Source organism: Falco punctatus (assembly GCF_963210335.1).
Source record: "Falco punctatus genome assembly, chromosome: 12".
NCBI lineage: Eukaryota > Metazoa > Chordata > Aves > Falconiformes > Falconidae > Falco > Falco punctatus.
Window position 1 is genome coordinate 5361994 of NC_137592.1, and position 24798 is coordinate 5386791.

Consider the following 24798-nt stretch of genomic DNA (forward strand, 5'->3'; position numbering starts at 1 on the left):
TGCCTATGCTGTACTTTTGACAATTACTTTGATATAGCCTTAATCTGACACAGGTCATTTAGACTTTTTGTAAGAAGCCTCCACAGGAGGGATAGACGGGGGAGCTCCAAGGAATGCTGGACCCAGCATGATTTCTGTAAACCAGAATAAAGGTCCTTGTTGCTGACTCTATTATGGTGTTACAGATGCTGCTCTTTGGAAGGTAAGAATTACAGCTGGTTTTCCAATCGAAACCAGCTCTTCTGGAGATGAAGGCTGCTACAGTACAACATTTCATTTCATATAAAACCATTTCCAGAGAAGGAGAGCCAGGCAAGTCATCTGGGACCTCTCTGTGTATTCCAACCTAGGTTATAACAGCCCTCACACTACCAAGGAACACAATTTTACAGCGTTCTAATGGTGGAATAAATCAAACATGTAAGTTGTTACGTTCAGTATGTTTTCACTACTATTAGTTCACGACATAAAGCTGTTTTGCAGCACTAACCTTCATGTCTTGATCTGTGATCAGATTGAGCTTTCAACACCCTGAACAGGAAGAAGATAAAGCCGTTTGCACTTTATCACAGAACATAACAGATTATCACTTAGAAATACAAGTACACACAAATAACAACACAGTTACTCTTAAATACCCACTAAGAAAGCTAAAATTTTAATCTTAAAAGGATTCAGTTCTTGCAGGATTCAAAATTAGCAACAATAATAAAACTATGGAAATCTTCTAGTCACCACCTTAAAGCTGTACTGACTACAAGACAAAAAGTCAAGAAAAAAACACCCACAACCTCTTTATTTCATATAAAAAAGAGGATGTAAAACAGAACTAAGAACTGGCCCATACAGAAGAAAGCTAGTGTTCTTCATAAAGAACCGCACTTCAAACAAACATTTGCAAACTTTATAAACAAATTTTTAATGTATTTATTTACTTAGATTTTTATAAATTGGAATAAAAGGTTATGAGACAAAAAACCTACTGTATATTTTTAAAAATATGCCTGCAACTCCACTAGAGGTTAAAGTCAGGCACATTTGCAGACTTCACTGGAAATGCTCTGAACGTCCTTACCAAACTTTTTAAAATATGGTAAAACACACCATCCATTACTTGGAATCCAGTGATTCTACAACACCAAATGTAACAAAAACCCTTGACCTCCCCACCATTAGTCCAACTGTCACGATGCAGTCTCAAACAGAATTGCTTTTCTCAGGACAAAAGGCAAAAAGGATGAAAATCTCTTAAGAGCCCATTTCTGAAGGTAAAATTTTGCCTTCAGTACATGTACACTCGCTAAAACAGCAAGGGTAATTTCAGCAGTAATAAGCTAACGTTATTAGGATGGGGAAAAAGTAAGTCAAAACTGGCAAACGACTAAACAATTTAAAAGTCTATTTATCCTTTATGTTGCCTTGAAATTGAGACTGCTAATGGCTACAGAAAGAACAAAGTAGTTTTGGCATGAGAATTTATGACAGCGTACCCTACATTGTTTGTTGCTCTATGCCGTATACCCTGACCATTGAAAGGTCTGGCCACTCTCCTCCCTCTCACTCCTGCTATAAGGACAGGATAACTGCCAGAAGAGGTGACTAAGAAAAGCAAGTCTAATGCCTACAGACCTAAATTTCTGACATGAGTGTTAACAGGGACTACAACTGAAAGAGCTAGCTATTTAGAGAAGCGATGCAAACGTGTACACTTGATAAGCTTTATTACAAAAATAAAAAGATATTGTACCTAGGTGCCAAGTTGTCATATGTATAAGCAACTGACATAAGTCGCTGAATCAAACTGGTTCCCTGGACAAGTACAAGAAACACCTTTAAAAATTGAAGTCAAAAGAAAAAAAAAACAACAGTTAATATAACAACAAGCTTTTTGATCTGCTTTTAAATTATACACACTGTGTGAATCTAAAACAAACCCACCTGTGTAGAGGGAGGAAGAAAACACAAATCACAGCACCTCCATCGTTAAAACTTGTATTGTTTTTTATTAAAGCAGATTGAAAATCCTGTGTTTCACTGACCAAGTCTAGATGCTAAAAATTCATTCTACTTCTCTAAGACAATTTCACTGAATAGAAAAATCAACTCTTTATTCAATCCTTTTAGTAAAAACACAGTATTCTTTGTTAAAGCATAGACTATTCACTTCCTTTTAAAAATCTTAGCCTTGAGGAGACAGGGTTGAGGATAAGCTTGAATATGTAAATCTTGCCCATCTCCCTGATTAACACATTTTATTGACTATACACTCACTTAAATTATTCATCTTTAGCAAACGTGACAAGCTACACAGAATTTTAGAATTAAAGTCTGAAGAAAGTCTTTTAAAATATTTAGACAGCAAATCCACTGCAATCAGAAATACTGATCAATTGACAATTAAAAATTTAAAACCCGTTATAGAAACTGGTTGCAGCATTTACACACAGCCAATGTTAAAAATGTAATGCATTTGATAATTTCCCTGTATCATAGTAGCTTTGGTAATTTAGGGATCTTTTTTGTCAGAAATACCTAATACTTATGGAATAGTTAAGCTTTTTCCATGTGTAGCAATGACAAATGGAAAGTTCAGCTTCACCTCACAGTTCAGATCTACACTTTGTGGCAACCACAGCTGGTCCTGAGCCCAAGAGCAATCAATTTACAGTGAATGCATCTCTGATGCCAAAATACTGTATTTGCTTAGTAGGAAGGTTTACAGGTTTAGTTTACATAAACAAAGTTTACTTTTACCGTACACTCACTCAGACGTCCTTAGTACAGTAAGTTATTTTAGTGTTTACTAAAGGAATATAAAATGGATTTAGTGAGGATGGGGACAGCCCATATAACAGGTTATCACAAAAAAAAGGGAGTCATTAATTTAGAAAACAAAATCTAAGAAAGAGGGGTAAAGCACTGGAATTCTGAATTCCCAATTCACGTGCTCATCACACACAAAAACTTTTAGTTCCGCCTTTTAAAACTGCCCGGTTTAAAGCAACTAAAATTCTTTTTACATCAGAATAACATGTGGGACGTAGATTAGTATCAGTAACTTTTCCAGTATATTATTTTATTACCAAAATAAAGGCTTCACACAACAAAGGAGTAATTTTTCCAAAGTTCACAAAATGGACACATTGTTTATCTCTTACCTCTGTTAAACGAGGTATATGAAGGCCCTTTGCATGGTCACTTGCAGTCTTCCTTGACTTGCCTGGCCATGTTCTTTTTCTGTGACTCTCTGCTATACCAGACCAGGCAAAGACATCATGGTAAGCTAAATCCAGATCTGAAGGATCAACTGCAAACTGGCATATCAGCTTCAGCAAGCAAGCCAGACAGTCTAGCTGCCACTGTGAATAACAAGAAAATGAAATTGCATTTTTTCAGGGATTTATTTTACAAACTATTCTACACCTACTACAGAATTTGAAATGAAAAAGCTTAAGTAAGGTATACAGGATAAACAGCTAGAACTAACCGGCAAAACCTCACCAGAACAGACACTAAAGAGGAAGGGTTTTAAAAATCCTTATTTATAACAAAAATATTTTCATGAACTAGCCCTATTAACAGGGGCGTTCAAGACATTCTATTATTCAGTGCAGGAAATAACACAAAGGAAATCGTACAGGAGTTAAGCTCAACAGTTAAGCCCCTGTCCTTCATTGTATTCAACTATAGCACAGGGTATAAAGTATGGTTTAAAGAAGTGCTTTCAGGTTGAATATATTTAACCACACAGAGACAATAAATACTAGTTAAAAAAATAACATTTTGTATTGTAACGTCTCTTGTTTGATGAAAACTACTGATACATTTAGTAAATCTTGATTTAATAATCAATTTTCATGGCTTCCAGCTCTGTGGCTATGACCATTATGACAGTAAATTAACAAAACTAGAGCACCATGTCACAGCAACACATGAAGTCAGCTGTCTAGCACCCATACATGCATAAGTCAGGACTCTAAGACTCTTGGTTGCAGAATCTGTCACTATTTTCACCATGTTGTGAACACTTTCTGGGCAGACCAATAAAAGCAAACAAACTTACTTTTGTTTATGTACTGAATAGACAGAATGGGCATTTCTTTCTAATACTGAAACAATTTTAGAACAAATACCTCAAAATCAGTTAAAAAACTATCAAATTTTTAATAAAAAGTATACCTGGCTTCTATTCAGCATTTCAGGAACTGTCACCAGTTTCATACATACATGTGTATGCTTGTTCACGTATATCTTTTTATGTACATGTGACTCAGAGCTTGAGATATTTCATTTTTTTTAATTAAATGCCACAGAATTGAAAATAAAAGGGAAAAATTGCTAATAAAAACTTTTCATTACAGTATGACTTCAGCTCAAACTAATAACAGAACTGTGATGACAAAAACATTATATAAGAACGATTAATAATAACATTCATTATTGAAAATTGTCTTTAATAACACAGCAGCCACAATGCTACCACTTTTGTCTCAGTGCTAACAAGGGGAAATGGTATTTCTTGGCCTCTTCAGAGGGGAAGACAATTAACAGATCACTGATTTAAAACAGACTATAATGAAAGTTTCCTAATAGCAACCTTCCCTAAAATAAGTCCAAAAAAGCAAAAAATAAAGTACACCCTTCCTGTTTGGCAAATTTTGACTTTTTTAAGGAAGCGTGATATGCAATAGTTATGTCAATGCAGTTGCAATCATCGCTAAAGATGAAGCCCATTTTTTTTTCTCTGAGGTGTTCCCATGATCTACACATTTACATTCCAGGACATAGGATTTTTTAAGACTGGACAAAAAATTAAACCAAAAATACATAGAAAAATACAAAGGCTGGTTTTAAAATACAAAAAAAGCAGAAGTGTGAAGACTTTTTCAAAAAGAAAATAAATTCTAGGAATATAAAATATTCAAGAAACAGATGCTATTGCACAGACTCTGGTGGCTTCAACTACAGAATTCATTTATTTAATTTACTGCAGAAAAGTAACTATAACAAAGGTGGAAAGTAATGAAAGTCTTTACAAATGAGAGTTATGCTATTCTGGAGAAAAGGAGTGAATCAACACCTACCACAGTCCATGATTCCCGTTCTTTAGGCTCTAAGATTCCAGAATTGAAAATTTCTAGCAACTGTTGGAGCCCTCCAGCAGCAACAAACTGTAAGTATATTATGGTACCAATGTGAAAATAAAAACCCAAATACAGAAATATCACTAAGTTCAGTTAGATACCAATCTAAGCTTCATACATAAATAAATAATGAGAAACTATTCATCTGACTATTTTATGAAAACCAAAAGAAATAGTTGTACACAACTATAACAAATTTACAGGCCTGCTAACAGAAAAACCTTAAAACATTATACCTAAATTTGAGATCAAAACCTCTTACTATCCATTTCGTTTTTTTAAAAAACTATGTAAGGTATCACAGAATACTGTAGGAAAATCAAACCTTGCAGCTCCATGTGTTTTTACTGTTTTCTATTTGATCTTCACTCGAATCATCTGAGTCTGGGTAAAGATCGCTGTAACTTCCCTGAAGATAAACAAGACCAATTCATTGTAAAAACAGGTGAAGAATTAAAATGCTATTACTCATCAATATGTACTTTGGTTCAGAGAGAAAAACATCTATATCTGCGCAATTACCGTAGATTCACGTCTTATTCTCCTGTTGGGCTTTCCCAAAGCTTCAATAATTTCCAGGGCATACAAAAGTTTATGGGCACTTTTTATTCGCAGAAGATCCTTCCAGCTAAAGCCATCATTCCCCTTAAAAGATGATAAAGACACAAAACAATTAACACACTTACATGTAATGCTGATCTATCCAAAAAATGCACGGAGAGGTAGGAGAGGATTTTTAAAGCGACACAGACTATTTGGTTTTCAATTTTATGTTATTTTAAATCAGACAATTTCAAGCATATTTCTATACATGATTAACAATCTGAATAACGTGTATTCACTGATGGAATTTGAGTAAACCTCCAATATTATCATAAACTAAGGTATGCACAAGTACAGGAAGCCAAATGCTATAATCTAAATTATAACTTCCACGAAAATTTTGATGCATGTGTCCATAAAGATCTGTAATATCTAAAAACTGTTAATATGTAATTTCAACAATTTTAAAAGAGGCAAAATTTTCATCTATAGGGCAAGAAAACAGCTAGGTAAGTACCCACGTTTTGAACTTACAGAAGACAGTACAGAAGGATTATACTATCACAACTCCCATAATGTTGAAGCAAAGCTGCAGATGAAGAAACTGCTGTTGCAATTCAAACCAGAAGATTGTGACAATCCGTATTGACTACTCATTTATTGAATCATTTCTTAAAAGGAATCATAAAAACAAACTTCAGGAACTAGGCTGACATCTCTGTTTAGTTTAATTTCAAAAGAATCACCTAAGGTTTGTTTATTAGGTTTACTTGTGTCTCAGCACACTTAACATACTTACCATTAAACATTCCTATTTGAGGAAAATTCAACTAAAACAGTAGACCCTAAAACATCCGCGTGTAAAAAAGATAAACATGTAAAACAAATATTTTTTGTTCACCTGCTCATCTGAAATATTCTGGAATGCCTGCAACATATTAGGGCACGTTGGCAGAAGCATTAGCAGTTCCCAGACACGTCTGGATAAATTTTCTGCATGGAGATGGAGTTCTTCACACCTTGCACTCTGACAAACCATAGAACACCATTCTTATTGTGAACTTAATTGTGAAAATAAGATTTCAAACACCACAAATATATTTATTTTTAATTAAGAAGCTGTTTCCATCTAATGTAAATCCATAAATAGAACATGATAGTTGAAGTCTCACTGAAACTAAGTTATATACAAGAAACTAAGTTATATTATCTTTAGAGCTTAAGTTATATTATCTTTAGAGCTTATCACATATTTTGAAATGTGAGCGTAAATAAAACTTAAAAATAAACAACTGGTTTGAATATACTAGTGGTTATTTCGTTTCCCACAAGCTAATGATGCCATATAACACAAAGATTGAGTTTTTGCAATACAACCTTTACAAAACCTTTCTTCAAGCCAATTCCCATTATTAGTCACGACATCTATTCAACTAATCAAGATTCTTTCTTAATTACTGTTTTGTAGCTTCTACAATATTTAGAACATTTAAAACATATCAGAACAATGTTGTTAAGAAAATCAGAAAAACCATGATAATGATTTCACCCTAAATGAGATATGAATATACAGACAATAAGCATATCTAGCAATTGGACAGAGTACAAAGGAAGTAAGCTAGACAGGAAAAATAGATCCAATTAAATAAGAATTCAATTTAACTGCTCTAATAAAATTACTCTAAATTACCTCACGATCTTCCATAGCCACTTCTCCAGAAGGAGGCTTGAAAGAGGCAAGCATCTCTAACAAATCAAAAAGGGTGGTAAGATGAGGTTCTTGCAGAAGTAAAAGCATTGGAATGTTGTCCTTCTGAGGAGGAGGTAGGCAGGATGCTGGAAGCTGAACACCTTCACCTTTACGTTCTCTCCTTGGTGCACCCAGGGATACAAACACCATCTAGAAACAGAAAGAGACAACAAGGAGGAGAGATGCAATTTTTAAAATGCGTATGATAAACTCTGAAATGTTTTCAACAGGATCATAATTAAGAACTTAAAGATACATCGGTGTCTTTGTTGTCAAATCTTTACTGAGCAGTATTTTGAGCAACTGCCATAATTAAAGCTTGGTTGTTGCTTTCACTTAAGGCATTCATGGTGCAGCTGCATGCACTGTTAGCTGTTGTTCCCGTAGACAGGTACTGTTTCCTTGTCCCTCATTCTTTATTTTGCAATTCAGGCCTGGGAGACACTGGTACTCGTCTGATTCCTCAGTGTATTAATGAAATGGCAGAAAAAGTAATCCAGAGGAAAAATGAGATAAACTGGACCAGAATAAAGCTAGCAAGGGCATAGCAATACAAATAGCAGTGTGGCTGGAAAAGCATACATTTGTTACACTGGCAAAATCACGATGTGGAAAGCCTTTCTCAGATGAACTGTTCCTGCTGACTAGTTATCACCTCCATATATTGAACACACCCTGCCATTCAAACTGAATGCTACTGCTCCTCCAGGTCCTGAAAACATTAAGAATTCATCTGATTGCACCCTAGTCCAATTCTGCAAAATTATCTATGTTAGTAAGAAAAACTTGTTTTAAAAACTGGTTTTGTTTTTGCATTAATCCAATTCATTTAGCAAAAGGAACTAATGAACAATCAAAGACGTAGTCCAATAGAATGTCCAATTTGTAACCGCAAGAGTCAAGACAGATTAACTGCTACTATTGCTAACAGTCAGCTAAGGCACATGTAAGCACATGAGCCAGCAAAAATCCTTCTAAAAGGATGTTAGCAGATCCCTGAAAGTGTACAGTATGAGTTTAGTTTTCCTTTAGATAGAAAAAATGTATGTGATGATCTGCTGGTAAGTTTTGTTACAGTCCTAACTCCCTAAAATAGTCATGATGTCATTCACAGTTCTACAAATCGAATCAGGCTTTTCCATACTGTTGGTTTTAGCAAACTTACAAGTAGACCACTCTAACAGGAACTCTGAATTGAGATAAAAAATTACAGATGAGCATTAAAAAAAGCTTCAGATCTAACCTGTGAAAGGAGTCACTGCTACTTTGGAATGTTATGACTATGTGTTCAACAACTCAAACAAAAAGTAGATATTTGATTCTGTTTTCACTGTTCCCTTGTTTTCCTTGATGGATGAAAAAAAATTAGTTTTTTCTTTTATTCCTTGAGTTTTCACATCTGCTAACATAACTACAAATAGACTTTTAAAATTATTAAAGACTGACACCAGCAAGACCAACAGCGTTAGTCGGAGCTTACAGGAGGCACATATTGGATAGCATGAAACAACTGGTTACAGAAAGCCATAGGATGCTCCCAAAAAAAAGTATACCTTCCACCACCATCATCTACATCAGCTGCACAAGACAAAAGCAACGTATCAACCAATCTTTTTCAGTGACCGTTATCTGTATGCTGGTAATACCTGCATATCCTTAAAACCCAATTCATGAAGTGTTTTTTCATCATAATCAGTTGTCAGTTCATGCCCTGATGAAATCATTCTCACAGGTCCCATGAGGCCACCTAGGATAAAAACGTATTTCAATAAATTTCTAGACTCGTAGTTTCATTTTCTAACAGAAGTGCTAAGACTTATGATTTTTAATAGTACGCTCTTCAGTAGCAGTTAAAATGAGGCAAAAACTTAATGTAATTTCCTTAAGAAAACTGGTTACCATGTTAAACTAAATTTACTTGCATGTATTCAGAAATAACCTTTTCAATAACAGTTCACCCAATCTTGTAGCGAAAAGTTTTTAGAATTCAGATTAAACATGCCTTCTGTATTTTGTAGTAAATTATGCTACGCCAGAAAAGGATAATGGAAAATGATTATGGTCATCAACAAAATCCCTCGGTATCACACACCTGTGATAAAGTCAGCAAAGACTAAGCAGCAATGATTAATCTTACTTGCATGTAAGTTGGAACTGGGTATGCCATACACTTCAGAAAGGAAAAACTGAGAACAGCCTTCAAAGAATTCCCAAAACTGAACAAGAAATTTGAACAAGTAGAGGATTAAGAATTTCACTTGATTTGGCGCAATCAAGCAGTAACCAAGAACTACAATGCACAATAACCTCATACCTCAGAGTACTCGTACAGCTCTAACCACCAATTGTGGCACACAAAGATCTTTATCATGGACTGAAATCTGCTACGCTGTTCAGCCACTGTTCTTACAAGTACACTTTTCACAACATGAGGCCCTGGTCCTCCACACCAGTCCAGCTTCACGCTGCCACTATACTTCAACATTGGGATTTCAACAGACTTCTTCACAGAAGCCAGTATTTTTGAACCTCTTGCAGAAATCTTGGGAAAGTACTCAAGAGTTCTGTAACCCGAAAATGCTTCAAAACAGCCCATTACCTAGCTATAGGAACACAGTATTCAAAGACATGCGTTAAAATAAAAACCCCCAAACCTCTACGTATACGCAGCTAACAAACTTCACTCTTTCACTGCCATAAAGATATGTACGGTGTAGTGTACACGCAGTCAGCCTTCTTCAGGTAATTATCGGAAGCCCATCATCCGCAGCCTGCAGCCACGGAGTCTCTGCTGATGTATGCACACAACTCTAAGTGATGCTTCCCAAAACCAGCCAAGATACACACACGAGTGCTGACATTTCCAAACCAGAGCAGTCCAGTAAGATGTATTCACAGTAACTTTTACGGAACGGCCAGATAAACGGAGGTATCAGGCAAATACATATGATCCTCAAACCCTGCCCAAACGAAATTGCTGGGACATCAGTTAACAATAAAACCATGAAGGTTTTATACAGAATTGGGACAAACCTCACATATCTATTACTGTTCCCATCCTTGCCAGCTGGGTGTTCTGAAACTTATCAATGCAGTCAGACAAAATAATTTACAACAGATAAAGGCAGGAAAACATATCATCCACAAAAATAATATGGAAATCTACCATCCTACTAGCAAACCAGTAACATTTCAGAAGAAAGACTACAATGGGCAATCTGAGTGAGAAGTGAACGCAATCTCACATTTCTCTGAGCAATGCAAATTTCAAATGAGCAAGAGACATTACAAAAGGTATATCGGGACCTTAAAAGAATTATGTGGTAAACGTCTGGTAAATAGAAAAAAAAATAACAACTATGATTATTGTAGTGAAAGAGAATTAAAAAGTACATTCAATAAATGTGAATGCATCTACTACTTTCAGATACACTCCCAGAGTTTTGGCTAGTGGGTATTGGTTATTTCCTTGACAGCAGTATGATGGTAGAAAACATCAGAAATGTATCTATAACTAATAAATGCTTAAGTTTCTTTTAACCTGCCTCAGAACCTGCAGCTTCATTTGCCAAAATAATAGTTGCCTCGCTTCTCTAACAATCTGTTTAACATTAATTTTCACTGTCTTCATCTTCTCAAAATAAATTTCCTTTTGAAGACAACATGTGTTAGATGTGACTGCTATCATTTCAGACATACCATTTTGTTCATGGATTCCAAGAGCAGGAAAATGAAAACAACACTGTGCAAAGATGCTGGAAATGAAATTGCTATCTACACGGTGGTGAAAAGGCAGGCTAACAAGAGTGCTAAAGCAGGCCACTCACAGTTAACAACAGATGAAACAAATAAAAAGAACTAAAAATAAAAGTGCAAGTCTAGAATTCCAGGAGCCAAAAGCTGATATAAAAATTCTGTTATCTCTGTCTATTTTGTGAAATTGAAAGCCCACCTGAGAAAACTAAAAAGCAACTAAGGACATTGATATTTAGCTCTAAGAAAAGAGAAAAAATTGTACGCTGACATCACAAGCCTTTAATTTTCACTGGAATTTGATAAACTCTGCTCAGATTTCTACCTAAGTTGATAAAATAATCACCATTTCAGGTTTCTAATCAAGAACTGTTTGTAGGTTAACTAATCCAGGTAAATTAAAATGGACATAGTGGAGGTCGCTGAGACGGAAGTATGCACTATGCACCTTACAGTAAACGTCTCCTGTGATCCAGTGACCCAAGTCTTTAAGTTCAAACAGTCAGTACACTGAACCATCATTTACAGAGCTCTCTGTGACAATGTTATTAGAAAGTAATTTCTTTTTTTTTAATCTATACAAATAGTCCCCAAAATAGGGTACGTAAGTAAAACTGCAGGTTTTAACCGCAAGTCTCAGTTTCAATCCTATCTTCTTCAAAATTAGTTGAAAAGTAAAAATCACGTGACGAGATTATTCCAAACACACAGCAGCACACAGAGAACAATGCAGAGGCACTTCTTCAGGAGTTTGGTTAATAAGAGATTTAGCCTCTTACAGGATTTTATGCATCCATCAGCCAACACAGATATCAATTGCAAGACAAAGCACTTAGAGTCATTAACACAGGTTTTAAACCTAGCAAAGGACACTGGGTTTATGAATCAACAGATACAAATTCTATAGTTCTCCAGTTTCCCATAGTTATGGTATGTTAATAATTAGTGTAAAGAACATAGAAAAAATAAAACAACTTCCACAAAAACGAGTACAAATTATGGGTATCAGCACAGACACAAAAGACACTGTACATACGTAACACGACTGAAATGCAGCTGCTGTAGGACTACAACTCCGAATTTTCTGAATTGTGTGTTTCTACGATCCAGCCAAAACAAAAATAAAAATTTCTGCTGCTACCTGGCTATATTTGGTGGAAAACAAGATCGTTTCTTCACTAGAACAGATTCTGACAAGTGGCTGGAAAAGGATTTCACAAAGGTCATCAAGATGTCTAAATTTCTGGTTTCCTGACAGTGTGTCTCATTAAAACATTTTTTAAAAATATTTTAAAAACTATGAGAAGAAAGTCAGATTTATGTTTACACATATGCTAATGGTCAGTAGTGTCAGAAAAACACATTCATGGACAGAATTTGTTCCGATAATACACATTACATGCTAATGCTCATAAAGAAAGGAAACAAGAAAACATTGTAAAGACAGTGAACAACAACAGGATGCATATTCATCACACTGCAAGCAAGCAACAATGGTTTCGGGAGAAAGGTGATTCCAAATTAAGAGCGTCAGAAGAGGATGAATGACCATTTTTGCTACAGGATGATCATAAATTAAACATCAGTTGCAGGAGTGAGGACAATCTTACACCTGAGTGGAATACATGTATGTAGGGTATATAAATATGAATTTGAATTACGACTTCAAATTCTGAACCAATGCAAGATCCAGGAACCTTCATTTCACAAAACACAGAATAAGTTTCTATGTAACAGAATCTCCAAATTACAGAAAACAACATAATGAAAACAATGAGAAGAAAAAATACTGTGCGGGAAAGTGTATTGGAACTTGGAGCTTGGCTGGATCTGAGGACTTCTGGCAGATCCACATTTTCTTTGCTATTTCAAATAAATGCTAGTGCTTAAGAAATAATGCTATTAACTAAAAGTGACGGTGATGCTAACTATAACTAGAATATACTAAAATAACTAAATATATATAATTTATGTAAATTTATAATATATATATAAAATAACTAAAATAACAGCTAGAAGAAAATAAATCATAACGCTTGCTTATTTAGGATATCTGAGGAAGAAACTGACCATAACCTTCTAAGCTCTAAAGGGATGAACCCTTGTAAGGGAAAAAAATACAGGTACAAGCGCTATAGCTTACCAGGGAAATCCCCCTTGCGGCTGCTTTGGCCAAACTCCTGAAGCTGTGCTTGTTGACTTATCTGCTCCTTCTGCAAATTTTCATACCAATGGGTAACTTCTGCCCGTAGATCAGCCACCTGATCACTAGGATACATTTCTATAGTCATCTGAAATAAAAAAATTGTTTTATTATTCAAAGCCCACAGTGGACTTACTGAAATTTAACAGTGAAGGATGGCCTTGTAAAAGGGCTTTTAACTGACCTTGTCAGGAAGCCCAGCTGGCTGACACACAATTCGCAGTGGCAGTGACTGTTTGTCACTCAGAGCCTTCAAGTGACTGCTGATACCAGTGCCTTCAATCTGCCACTGTCTCAGATGATATGCAAACCTTAAGGAGGAGGTAAAAAGATGGAAAAAATATTTTTGTCAAAACCTATTTAACACAAATGTTTGATAAACAATGACAGGAAAGACAAAACTTGCACCTTTATTCACTGTTCTGGGTTGGGGTTTTTGTTTGGGTTTGTGTGGCTTTTTTTCAAGATAAGAGGAAGGTATTGATATCCTCACTATTTTTCAAATTAAAGTTAACTTTGAAGAAGTTTCTTTGGTGAGGGATGGGGAAACATGAACTGTATATATTTATACAAGGACAAGGGCCAACCCTGGTAACTGTTTAGACCTTTTATATTAAAAGTTTCAGAATTATCTACTACTGTCTTTTCTTTACACAAAGAAAACCAAAGAAGCTATTACTTGAATGAATAATAACTCATAAGTCATTCATCATTACGATAAGAGGAATGAAAATACATTCCGCATCCCAATATATCAATAAAGCTATTTACCTTCTCCTAAAAGCCTCCAGGTGTGTCTTCAGCATTAGGAGTCCTCTTTCAATAATGGTCAGACTTGAGTGAGAGTCTTGCTCAAGGTTACTAGAAGCTATCATCAGACTCTCCATACACTTGCTAATAAATTCTTGTTCTTTTTCCAGACCAGTTTTACCTGTAATATGAGTTAAACTAAATTATATACGCACAACTTCAGGACTATGCATTTTTATACTAAGAATAAAAGGGGATAACACTAGATATTCTTTACATTTTAAACAGAGAAAAAAAATAAAAATTCATACCGTTGATATAGTAAGAGTTGATATACTGGATAGCTGCTCGACTGACGTCACCAGACTGTGCTCTTAAAGCAATACCCCAGAATTGGTCCATGCCACACAACTGTTTTGACAAAAGAAAAACAAACACAGAATAAAAAAAAAACATTGCCTCATTGTTATACTGGGAGTGATGCTTTTCTGACTTGAGACATTTTATTTGCCTTGTGATGCAGTTACTAAAAATACCTTCATTTTTCCTCTGCTTGGGTTCTCATCACTGCACTCATGAATTACTATAAAATTCTAAGTTTCACAGAAACATTTTCATACTTTGAAGCATGAGAAGAACTGGTTAAAATTCAAAAGAATGACCTCATTTCTGACAAACAGGAATACTTCTAAATGAGGCCTTAAAACTGCAATTATAATCAGTATTCATTGCAAGAATAGCATTTTAATAAAAATTTGCCTTAATTCACAGAAAAATCATTTTATTTCTGAGATAGTTTCTCTGCACAAAAAACTACAGAAGAAAAACTTCTAAAGCACTTCACACGTACACTGAGACACATTTTATATGAGATTTCTAGTCAGAATTAAATATGCCTAATAGAATGTCATCTGAATCTTCTTATTTAGGAAAGTAAATGTTACAAACCCATTCTTTAAACACAATAAACACAGTAATGCTAAGAATATGATAAACTGCACAAAGATATGCAGGCAACAGGTATCACTTTCTTTGTGGTTTCCTATCTCTACCTCTAGAGACAAGAGCCACACGTGCTCAAAGTCATGAGGGAAACTCGGGATCATTGGCCTCTTACTTCCATTTCACTGTCTCACATTTGGAACTTCAGAGTCCTGAGTTCCCAGGGACCTACTCAAGGCAGCAATCTGTGCAGACCCCACCACTGTGGGCTGTGGCATTCCTATCTCAAACCAGTAAATATTCAAGTCAGTAAGTTCTCAAGAGAGATGCTGCTGCAGATGAGTAATTTAATTCTCCCCTTCCCTCAGAAAGAAATAAAACATAAGCACAGAATCTAGGCTTACCTCTGAGTTTGAGCCACCATCATATGCACTAGTAGCCAATCGAGCCAAATTACACAAATGCTGGAAAAGGTTTAGGCCAGTCATACTAATAGTTTCAGGTTTTAGTTGTGGCATCTAAATAAAACGAATGGACTTTAGTATGGAAAATAAAATTCAGTAATGGAACGGATAGCAATTACAGAGTATTTATTTCATTAGCACAGAACAATGTTACTGTTACTACCAATCATATTCAAATGCAGTAGATCAACTAAAATTTATTCTTGCAAAAGATCACACTCTCTGAATTTTATATACAATACAAAAAAAATCGACCATAATTGGCTTCAACAAACCTCTTTTCTCTACCACCAATTTGGACTGTAACAGTGCAGACGGAACAAAAATTACTGTAACATTACCTGCTTAACTTATCAACAGCAGGACAATTTATTAGCATACACGATGTTTCTGTTCAAAAAAACTTGTAAGTTTACAAAACCAGACAAAAAACTGCATAGCCTTAAAAAAGAACTAGACTACATTAATTATACAAAATGGATAGATTTGAAAATTTCATTTGTTGGAATGGATGGGATGCCTTGCAAAAAGCTCTGATGCTGCATGTTCATATTTTCAGTGGATGTATTAATGCGATTCATATGCCCCTCCCGAAAAGAAGAAAAGTCTTTTTTTTAATCAGGTAAGCTATACATCATAAAGGAAAGAGTAGTTCTGGGTGGCTTTTTTTTTTCCACATTAAAGTGCTATATAGCTTCAGATACAACACAGAAGCTACCTGCAAAGAAACACTCAAGTAAATACTAGTGTGAAAAGAATTCATACCAATTCGTTCCTCTCTTCCCTCCAAGCAGAGAAAAATCATTTCATGACAAGTGGGCCCTCCAAGACTACTGAAGATATTTTTTTCATAGACACAATTTTAAATATGTTAAATAGTGCTGATATGGAAAAGAAACACTTTTACTAGGATTGTAAGGTTGCAATTAACTCTCTACATACCTTTTCCAAGAAAAGATGCTTGTAAGTCTCCATACCCATAGCATGTTGATCTTTACTTCGTACTTGATTTAAGAACCAGTGTAGTGCATCATCGTAACATTCGGAATCTTCTACTAAGCAGTGCCACAGTATGTCCACTTGTTCTAAACTCAACCCTAAAATTAGGGAAGTATTTTTAACTAATCCTTTATAACATCAAATCTATAGTGACAGTCCACAAAACCCAAGAACACATGCATAGAATTCAGAATAGTCAGGACAAGAAGTTTTCAGAAACAACAAAAGAAAAATTCACCACCTACCAATTAGGAATTAGACTTTTCCCCTTTTAGAGCTGGCAATCAGCTACAGGTTTTGGTCATTAGTGCTCTCAGTTGTTACTAACCCAATGAGTAGCGTGGGCTGACCTGAGCTCTCATACCAAACAGCAGGTTGCTTCTTAGTTCGTAAGTAGTTATTGGGCATAGAGTCCAGCTTTCAGCTAGGTATTGAGACTGTGGCTGAAAATAGTATCTCTGTAACTATTTTATTGCTTCTCCTTTGAAGAGAACAGTAGGTTTATTTTCTTAGCTGGCACATAAACATTTGTGATATCACCAAATTTCTTTTAAAAGAATTGCAGCTATTCCATCAACAATAGCAAATATGGTGTTGCAAGTTTTTTCTCTCTTGGCTACAGATATTCTCATTCCTTCCTGTACTCTAATGACCAGTGATGAGCCATACACACACCATATGCCAACTTTGTCTATAATGAGACTCCTCACCTCAAGCATTTTAACAAATGACCTCAAGATACAATCAACTGAAAGTCTCTACAGAGCTGATGCTGAAAAAACACTGAAGGCTCCTAGTTCACAAGGGCTTGAGAGCAGCCAAAAGAATTAGTGGAAGGGAAAGCCACCAAGGGTTACTAAAACCACAGAAAATCATGTTCAATTTTTAATTCCATCAGCCACATCAAAAGACTTCTATTTTTAACCTTTAGAGTGAAAAGGATTAACCATCTGCACAGATCAACTGTCATACAGAATACTACTTTCGCAGAAGTGTGAACCAATTTCCAGTATTATTAAAATATGAAGAATTATTCCTTTTTGGTATCACAACATACAGCACACTCTAGTAGAAGATCTCTGAGAACATCATGGACATGAACCAAAACCCACAAATACAGACTATATTATCTTCATTTCAGTAATTACTACAATCCCAATATTTAGAAAAACTGAAGCACAGAAAACAGAAAAATTTGTTTCCACAGAACTGCAATAGAATCTAAACTCCAGTGTTGGTTGTGTGCTTCCATCAAAAAAACTTCCTTCTTTTGAAACAATATCAGAGTTTATTTAAGATTGTATGTTTAAAATATCGTATTTATTTAAGCTAACATTGATTATTAAGAACTATGTGAGCCTTACTATGAGGTGCTTCTCTGATAAGGTAACCTCAAACACTTACTGAAATGATCTGGTGATCCTAGAGTTGAAAACACACATGTCAGGAATTGAAGACGAACCTGAACTTCTGCACTGTGGCTGTATCTAAAATTTAAATTTGTATAAAAACAGAAGTTTATTTAAGTGTTTATTGTCATAACTTTTTTTCCCACTTATACACGTGCCTCTTAAAACCATAAATGATTTTTTCTTTCAAGTTTCTTTCTGAACTGCTACAGAACCACACCAAACAAGTGGAATGACATACTAGTCATTACTAAAGTACTTTTTTGTTGCTTTTTTGAGGGGTGGGAGTGGAGGGGTTTTTGGCATACAATCCAGTTCCCATGAAGCATTTTGTCATTAGCACCTTGCAGGATCTGACCCTAGTTTTTTCCCTAACTTGTAAAATGCTGATATTTCTACTCTGAATTGCTGATCTCTGCTGATATATATCCTTCACAAAAAGTATTTTGCAACTTACATAATATATTTAACTTTATCTGTAGTTGTAAGATAGAAGCTTAAAGGTCAAAAGAGCTGAACAGCATTTCATTTTGCCGTAATTTAAAGCAATTCATCTCACTTTCAAACAGCTTCTGAAGTAATTCCTCACTAGAACCATGTCCAATATAAAGGAGTATGATGAAGTAAAAATTTGACCCATAAATAGCAACATTTTTCAACTGTGGATGCCCATATTTACATACTGACTTTGACATCTGTCAAAATGTGAGTAGTTATTCCTCCAGGATTGGGAAGCTAGAAATTCTTTCTTGTGTATATACACCTATTTTTAACCATGCATATTGGAAAGTGCAGATGAATGTGTTAAATAGAAAAAAAAAAACCTACCGCAAAGGTTAATAACAAGATTTTAAAACTAAAACATTTGAATAGTTTTATGACATGAAATCACTTTAGATTGATTTGAATACATAAAATCTTTGTGTTTTATTTGTAAAGGAATACTCAACATAATGTCTAACAAAAGTGACATGAGAGTTGTTGCATGATTTTCTAAGGAGGCTATTTAAAATGTTACTGTTTTCACAGACCTTTGTCTCCCTAAGCATGTAATGTCCCTATAGAAAGTATGTACTTTTAAGAACACATCAGAAGCACCAGAAGAAAAGCAGAAAATAAACATTTTAAATATAAAATATCAAACACTCAAAGTCAGTTGTGTACTTACAATGCGTGTTTATGTCGTCCTTCCCTGACTGCCTGAATGTAGTGTACCAAATTATCAAAGAAAAGTTTCATCATATTAAGTTCCTTTTCTGCCCACCTGTAACAATTTAAAGGGCAGAAAGTTATTATGGTTTGCTTAAAATGATCAGAAAAGCTACAGAAATGAGACAGCTATTATAGGAAAACTGCACACACATCAAATCAAAGCAAACATTCAATTTTTCCATCTACCATGAATTCAGGAGTATTTTCTAGTACAGTACTCTCTTCTTCCCTGTCATCCACAAAGCTCCACAGTGTCGTTATTTTCAGGAATGGGACTGACAGAACACTCCCTTCTGAGACCATGAAAAACGTCCCTAAAGGCCGTAATTCAGAAGAAGTCTAAGCCAAACCCCAGAACTGGTCATATATTTAAACATGTCATGTGTAAAAAGGCCAAGAAAAATTGCTGATAGTCACCGCAATCCTTGCCAGAAGTTCCAGTAGTCCGTTCTCTGTAGTTAGCCCAGCTAGTTATATAGTCTGTTCTAGTAAGGCATGCTAGACTATGTATCTTCACATTTCAATGGTTTTCTTACAAACCAATTTTTTTATTACTGAGAAGCATTTGATATAACATCAGAACAGAATGATGTAACATCAAGTTACTACAACATTTTACAATATACTACTAGTGGATGTCTAGTACTGTCTGCAAGTTTTTGGGGATTAAAGCAGGGAGGGTGGAGTGGGGTGGGTGTTCAAAAAAAATATTCAGTCTACAGCTCAGTTACAACAGTAGTGTGTATTATGAAGAAATCCAGGCCTGAGTGATTAGACAGGCTTATATATCTAGACCAGACAACAGACAGATGATGACCATAGTCGTTACCGGTCTGGACCACAGCGAAGGAGCAAGCCTTGCAGCAGCCCCCTAAACGTCATCAAGTCTCTTGGTTTAGGCTGCTGGGGACAGGGGGCTACTTACATTGTTATCCAATGTGTATCATAACTGCTCCCAAATTGCTGAAAAGTACCAAACAGCTTTGGAAGAAGACGAAGTGAAACTACTACTGATCTAAAGGAGAAAGAGAGAAATGATGACAGTATATATATGATTGTTACAAAATTAAAATTGTCAATTTCAAAATTACTTTGAGAAGCTCAGGTTCAGTGAGCCAATAGGCTGATGGGGCTGTAAACACCTAAGTGCAATCGAATTTACCATGATGTCAGCCAATCAGTTTTCTGAATCTGAACTACACATACTTCAAATCCTTTACATGTAATACCTTGGTTGCACAGCTGCTGGACAAGTATAAAAATAAAACAGTATACATTCTTCTTATTTAAAAAAATTTAAATTTTAAAAGGTAAATTCTTATTTTTGAGTTTCATAAAATTTGTCTTGTGAAATTTCAGCAAAACGAGTACATTTTTTCTACAAACAGATGACAGCAGAAATCTGCCTCAAACTCACTGTAGACACAAGTAGGTGTGTATTGTATGACAACTATCTAGGCAAACTCAAGAAGTGCATAAATGGCACATAATGGAAATTTCTTATCAGTGATAAGTATCTTCACATTTCTATAATTAATTATTGTCTCAGTATACTTGTAACTCATCTCACAAATACAGTTCTTAGCAAAAAGGTAACACTGCAGGCAATGTCTACCAGTTGATTAGTTCTATCAACAAAATAAATTCCACTTTTGCCAGTCTTGAAACTGTACAATCTCACAGCTCTGGCTGGTATTGAAACAAGTTATCTGAGGTCAAGGTATTACTTCTACCTCCAGCTGCTTCTCCACAGAATCCAGACCCCACAACAGACCTGGTGGAAAAGAACTCATCTGTTCCTCAGCCACTCGCACATAAAATCTAAATATTTAGTTCAAAATGCTTATGCTAAGGTCCTTTGACCTTGCACTCAACTGGCCAAGGTGTGGACCCGATTTTACCAAATGTTAGGAAGGCAGTAACCTCTGGCAGAAGGGAGAACAGACAAATCAGCAAGATGAGAAATTCACGACACTGATAGAATAGAAAAATCGAGTATCAGATACATCCATAACACCTTGAAAACTATTCTTATACTTCTGTTTTTGTCTAGTTTAACTTGTGTTCCTGTAAAATGAAACAACCATTATAGTCAACCTGGATTTCCTTTATGTTCCAAAAACAGATACATATAAAAAGAGATGACTTATGATTTAAGTTACCTGTTGTTTGCTAAATTTTCTAAGCAGCCTTCAATAAATCTCATTCGAATCTGTCTGTCAGTGAACCAGCATACTAAAGAACAGAGCAGCTTCTCTGCTTCATTTATTAACCCTTCAGAGAGATGAATCTACAGCAAGTAGAAAGAAAGGTCACTGAATAGTATGTATTTATTTTCTTTAAAAAAATATTCTTTTCTGGTATTCAACTTACTGCATCTTCATCCTGGACCAGATCCCACAAAAGGGTATTTCCTTTCTTACAAACATTATCCAAATTAATGTCCGTCACCGCATTGCTATTATATTGATGTTTATGAACTGCTGGTCCTGAACAAAATATAAAGACCGTTATTGAATAAATAGAAGGAACTACCTAATCTGAACATTATTTCCTAAGTGCACAGACAACAAGAGGCTTTATTTGTAAACCTGGCTATTGTAAAGTGCAAACAACAACACTGTAATTGCAGCCTTTTCCACATATGGGTTCTTAAAAGAAGACAAACTATTATGACCATACAAGAAGTCAACAGGGCAGTTAAGCCAATATTTATACTGGTTTTGGCTAATGACAATGCACAATAAAAACTTTACTTAAGAACTGCAGGTGCAGGTGCAATTGCTTTTTCATTTAATTAGATTTAATTCATAGTATAATTAAAATATTTCTTAAGTCTTTCTGTGGTGCTGTGGTCCGAAGGGAAGTATCTTTGCAACTACCATGGTTGGAAAGCAAGAAAGAAGCACATTTCAATAAATTCCCCTCACAGTGCATGATCTCCTTTATCTAACTAAAAGTCAGGAAAAACAAACACCATTTTTTATATACAGTAAAGAGTATCAAAATGCATGACTTTAGAAACTCATCATGTTTTCATAAACACTGATAGACATTTTCCTTCTTTCCACAGCTGGTACCATTCATTTATCTACTACTGGATACTATTAAGAGCAAAGTCAAGTAGAAAATTTAGACTGCATGCAGAACACTGTAATTATTTGCATGTGCAAACTAGGGGTGTCAAAAATAATCTGCATTGAAGGCCTCATGCTCAAACAATAATTTGGATCTTCAGTAAGATGTGCAATATCTATGGAAAATACTGAAAAAATATGCTGATTTATAGCATGTTTTAACTACAAAGTTTTAGTAGTTTACTCAACTCCATAGTGTAGAAAAAAGATCCTTCCAGATTTTCAATGTCAGACTGAAATTATAATTCAGTTAAGCCTAAAGAAAAAAAGACTTCTTACTCAACTGTGTTTCAGGAAAAGAAATAAACAGTAATGGTTTTACCGTCTGCTGGAAGATAGCAAACTTGGTTCTGCCAGACCAGTGAAGAAAAATGTTAAACCTTCACCAACCATATCCTCCATTATATTTAAAAGGGGGATAAAACAAAAATGAAGCTGCTACAATAGCACATGGAAAGATGACATAATTCTTGAGAAGTGTTCTAGTAGTATCTTAAACTGGACCCTGAAGTAAACTAGAAGATTTGGTAGCGTAAGACGAAACAGCAAAATATGCTCTTTAGGCAAGCTCCCTAAGATATCAAGTTATACTTTAACTCATTTTTCCAAAATTATCCTCTGTACAGCCCACTGTGGTTAATTCATTTAATATGACAAATGTACAGAATCACAGTAAGATGCACCCACCAGAAGAAAATCGCATAAGGTTTCAGAGAGAAAAAAAAATAATCTCACATTTCAGTATCACCTTTCTTTTTACTTTAATAACTTACTAGAAAAAAACATTTGCTAGGCTCTTTAGTGCCTTTATTTGTTTTAACTTGCCTTACAAGCTTCAGTAGAAATGGGGGGTGTACCTGAAATTTAAAAAAGGTAAATACAGCTAAACTTATGTGATATAAAAATGAATCTCTTGGAGAAACGGTAGAATGTCAGCAGTCGCTGTGGTTTCTTTGGGCAAATACACATATACGGTTAATATAATTTGATTACTTTAGTTATCGGATACTAATTCAAAATTACGTAAAACCAAGTCAGAAGTACAATGTTTTTCTGATTTCTTTTTATCACTCTTACCTTGACTAAGATGTTCATGATAGATAGAGGCAAGGTTAGGAAGGTGCTGCTGGAGATGAGAAGTTAGCTCAGCATGTGAATTAATCTGTACAAGCTCTTCTTCACAGCCAGACTCCTCCCCATCAAAATCAGCCATATTTTTCTCTGATTTTGCACTGACTTGGGAACTACTGCAACTGACATCATCTGCACTTAGCATATCATCGACCATATGCCTGTAAAAGAAGAATATTAGAATGGACAGTATCAAAGAGAAAGCTGTTTATAGCAGACTACAAGTGAGCAGACATCTCCCTAAAGCTAAAGTCAGGATGAATCATCTGTCTGAACAGAGCAGATCTTCACATGAATTTGAAAAACAATTACAGATAAATTGAAGGTCTCACTATCACGACAACTGTGTTGACTTCTTTAATGTTAACTAAATACACCATTTTCCAAACTAATTTTAACATTTTATTAAATGTTGTCTTATTTATTCAACACAAAACCTTAACAAAAAACTTTAATCAAATGTTAACAAAACAGATGACTGTGCAACTATCTGCTGTAACTATCATGTCTGCTAGACAAAATTATCCTAAATATAGCAAAATGTCCATAAAAAATTCTGCCCAAATGGAATATTTTGCTACCACTTTTATTTCTGAAGAAACATCTAGCCACCTACCCATCATGGTGGTGGTGATGGTGGTGGTGATGGTGATGATGCTGTGGCCCAATGAACTGTCGACAGTTAAATAATTCATTTCCAATAGTTTCCCCAAGGAAGTCCCCTGTATGAGTTATACAAGAATCTTGAGACCCTTGTGAAATGTGAGCAGCGCTCATTTCCCCTGTCATATCATGCTCTGCATCCTCAGTGTGAGAACAAGCATCTAGCATTCTAATTCGATTATCCACCGGTGTCACAGAGTCACTGTTAAAAACATGGTCCTTTCCTGCCCCATTATTTGCACCACTCCTCTCCGATGCCCCTTGTGAATCTCCCAGACAAATGCCTGCTTGTGATTCCAGCTTTCTGCTTCGCAGATCTGTGCTCCTACTGCTCTTCTGGGGATTATGACTCCTATCTTCTTCCTCTTCATCCTCCTCCTCTTTGAGAGCTTCAATATCTGCAATGTCCTCAGACTGCACCTCGCTGCCAGGGCTTCCAGCAGACTGGCTTGCATGACTGGAGTTGGCTTCATTGCTAGATCCATCACTGTGGCCACTGCTACTACCGGGACCACTACTGCCATCCTCACCACTGTTGGCTGTCTCATCAGAGCTTCCTTGCATGGATTCCTGTAATAATAATTATTATTTTTTTAAGATTGGTGGAAAAATAAAACACCACTGAAAATACATGATCAATTTCATCATTCAAACACCATTCTCAAACGTGCCAAATCTACCAGTTTTCATTCGTTCTT

General features: G+C 35.4%; 1 protein-coding gene across 8 annotated transcripts in view; it reads right to left on the reverse strand.

The window, feature by feature from the left end:
• The window catches only part of USP34 (ubiquitin specific peptidase 34), a 138097-nt gene that overhangs the window by 52721 nt on the left and 60578 nt on the right, over positions 1-24798 (reverse strand). For 7 of the 8 annotated variants that reach the window (XM_080408192.1, XM_080408188.1, XM_080408189.1 and 4 more), the window contains 22 exons: positions 24054-24670; positions 23384-23598; positions 21543-21658; positions 21332-21459; positions 20095-20184; positions 19126-19221; positions 17953-18035; positions 16492-16646; positions 15490-15603; positions 14455-14554; positions 14165-14324; positions 13578-13704; positions 13334-13481; positions 9084-9184; positions 7378-7587; positions 6589-6714; positions 5667-5789; positions 5470-5553; positions 5085-5171; positions 3159-3359; positions 1748-1830; positions 491-531 (listed from right to left, as the gene is read on the reverse strand). In XM_080408192.1, the coding sequence (XP_080264318.1) occupies positions 491-531; positions 1748-1830; positions 3159-3359; positions 5085-5171; positions 5470-5553; positions 5667-5789; positions 6589-6714; positions 7378-7587; positions 9084-9184; positions 13334-13481; positions 13578-13704; positions 14165-14324; positions 14455-14554; positions 15490-15603; positions 16492-16646; positions 17953-18035; positions 19126-19221; positions 20095-20184; positions 21332-21459; positions 21543-21658; positions 23384-23598; positions 24054-24670 (3205 nt within the window). The remainder of the gene's footprint in view (positions 1-490; positions 532-1747; positions 1831-3158; positions 3360-5084; positions 5172-5469; positions 5554-5666; positions 5790-6588; positions 6715-7377; positions 7588-9083; positions 9185-13333; positions 13482-13577; positions 13705-14164; positions 14325-14454; positions 14555-15489; positions 15604-16491; positions 16647-17952; positions 18036-19125; positions 19222-20094; positions 20185-21331; positions 21460-21542; positions 21659-23383; positions 23599-24053; positions 24671-24798) is intronic. The other variant, XM_080408187.1, reaches the window with a different exon arrangement.